The following is a 1,811-nucleotide window of genomic DNA, read 5'->3' as shown; positions in this document are numbered from 1 at the left end:
ACATGTATAACAAACAAAAATTTTGAAGACCAGTGCAATCTACCCAAATATAAAATTATAGGACACCTGATACCAAGGTGAGAGACTAAATACTTTAATAATCCAAATCCACCTGTAGGTATTCAAGAACACTGCAATGTAAAAACTAGACTTTTCCCAACTCAGATCAAAGATGCAAACAAAACATGAAAGTAAAACCTTGAATTCCACTTGAATGCGGAGAATAGGAAAGTTAAGATTCCAGCTAGGGGAGAAGCAAGCTTCAACTCTTAAAAATGGGAATGCAGACATACCCAAAATTAGCATGTCCTCATATTCCCCAAGAAAGCTCCCATTGTCATGAGCTAGGGACAGCCTAAATGCTAACTCCCTTTCTAGCTCTTCCAGATTCATTCATTGCCATATCAAACACTACTTCTCAATTTCTATAAGCTCCATACATTTGCTGATGACTTTTCTCAGGGCCGCCTTGACCTCTTTGTTTCTCAGGCTGTAGATGAGGGGATTGCCCAGGGGAGTTAGGACTGTGTAGAAGAGAGAGAACACTTTGTTGAGGTCTCTAAGTGTGTCAGTGTCTGGAAACATATAGACAATGATTAGAGTCCCATAGTAGATTGTCACCACAATGAGGTGAGAGGAGCAAGTGGAAAATGCCTTTCTCCTCCCAGTGGTGGACGGGATTCTCAGGATAGTGGAGATGATACAAATGTAGGATGTCAGGGTTAATAGAAACAGGGGCAGGGTGTATATGGAAGAGAATATAAATGTCACCAGTATGATCAGGCTGGTGTTACTGCAGGAGAGTTTAATCACTGGGGTAAAATCACAAAGGAAATGGTTAATTTCATTGGGGCCACAGAAATGTAACTGTGACATTAAACATGTGACTATGGTAATTATCATAAATCCACTCATCCAGGACACAGCTGCTAACTGCTGGCAGATTCTGCCATTCATAAGACCTGTGTAGTGTTGTGGTTTGCATATTGCTAAGTACTGGTCGTAGGACATAAGTGCTAAGAGATAACATTCAACTCCCACATAAAGACCAAGGAAATACAATTGAGTGATACAGCCAGTAACAGAAATATTTCTGTCCCCAGTCAGGAGGCTGTCCAACACCCTGGGCAGGATGGTGGAGGTGAAGCTGGTCTCCAAGCAGGACAAGTTCCCCAGAAAGAAGTACATGGGGGTGTGAAGGTGCTGATCAGTCACAACTAGTGCAATGATGAGGATGTTCCCAGCCATGGTCACAATGTAGATCACTAGAAACAGCAGGAAGAGAAGGGGCTGCAGTTCAGCATGATTCCCAAATCCCAGGAGGATGAATTCTGTGATATATGTTTCATTTTCCCCTTCTCCTTTCTCCATGACATGCATGTAGATTGCCTCTTCCTCTGTTTCCCATGAGATTATCTAGTGACAGATAAAAAGTCGTGAGCATTGAAAAAGTTTACTGTGCAATCAAACACAGTAAATTCCCAGCCATTTGATTCTAGAAAAGTTCAATGTGCATAAGAAGAGTGTGATTTATAAGCTTTCACAGAGCCAGACACTGCTTCTCTCCCCCCCCGCCCCCCGACTTTGTGCAAGGTTTTGGAATAGAGATTCCCCACTTGCCAGCTACACTGTTTATTTATCACTCTTCTGCCCCAAACTTCTTTCTTTCATATATGCATAGATGGAAAGGTGAGCCGGGACAGTATATTTTAGGCCTTAACATTTTCGTGAATTCATTCCTTTTTGAACTAAAGCATATATTTTAGAAATATAGCCAGAAGACAATACTGTAATTATGGAGGCTGTGGTCC

General features: G+C 41.7%; 1 protein-coding gene across 1 annotated transcript; it reads right to left on the bottom strand.

The window, feature by feature from the left end:
• Nucleotides 1-411: 411 nt before the first annotated feature.
• Nucleotides 412-1,380, bottom strand: LOC135886065 (olfactory receptor 5AP2-like). The gene has a single exon (XM_065413953.1). It carries the CDS (start codon nucleotides 1,378-1,380, stop codon nucleotides 412-414), a length of 969 nt encoding a protein of 322 aa, XP_065270025.1.
• Between the last annotated feature and the right edge of the window lie 431 nt (nucleotides 1,381-1,811).

The sequence above is a fragment of the Emys orbicularis genome, chromosome 12 (assembly GCF_028017835.1).
Source record: "Emys orbicularis isolate rEmyOrb1 chromosome 12, rEmyOrb1.hap1, whole genome shotgun sequence".
Lineage (NCBI taxonomy): Eukaryota > Metazoa > Chordata > Testudines > Emydidae > Emys > Emys orbicularis.
Note: the sequence above shows the minus strand (reverse complement) of the source record. Positions and strands in the feature narration are given on the sequence as shown.

Coding starts and splice junctions, on each gene's coding strand:
- LOC135886065 (XM_065413953.1), bottom strand. CDS start 1,380: ATGCATGTCATGGAGAAAGGAGAAGGGGAAAATGAAACATATATCACA.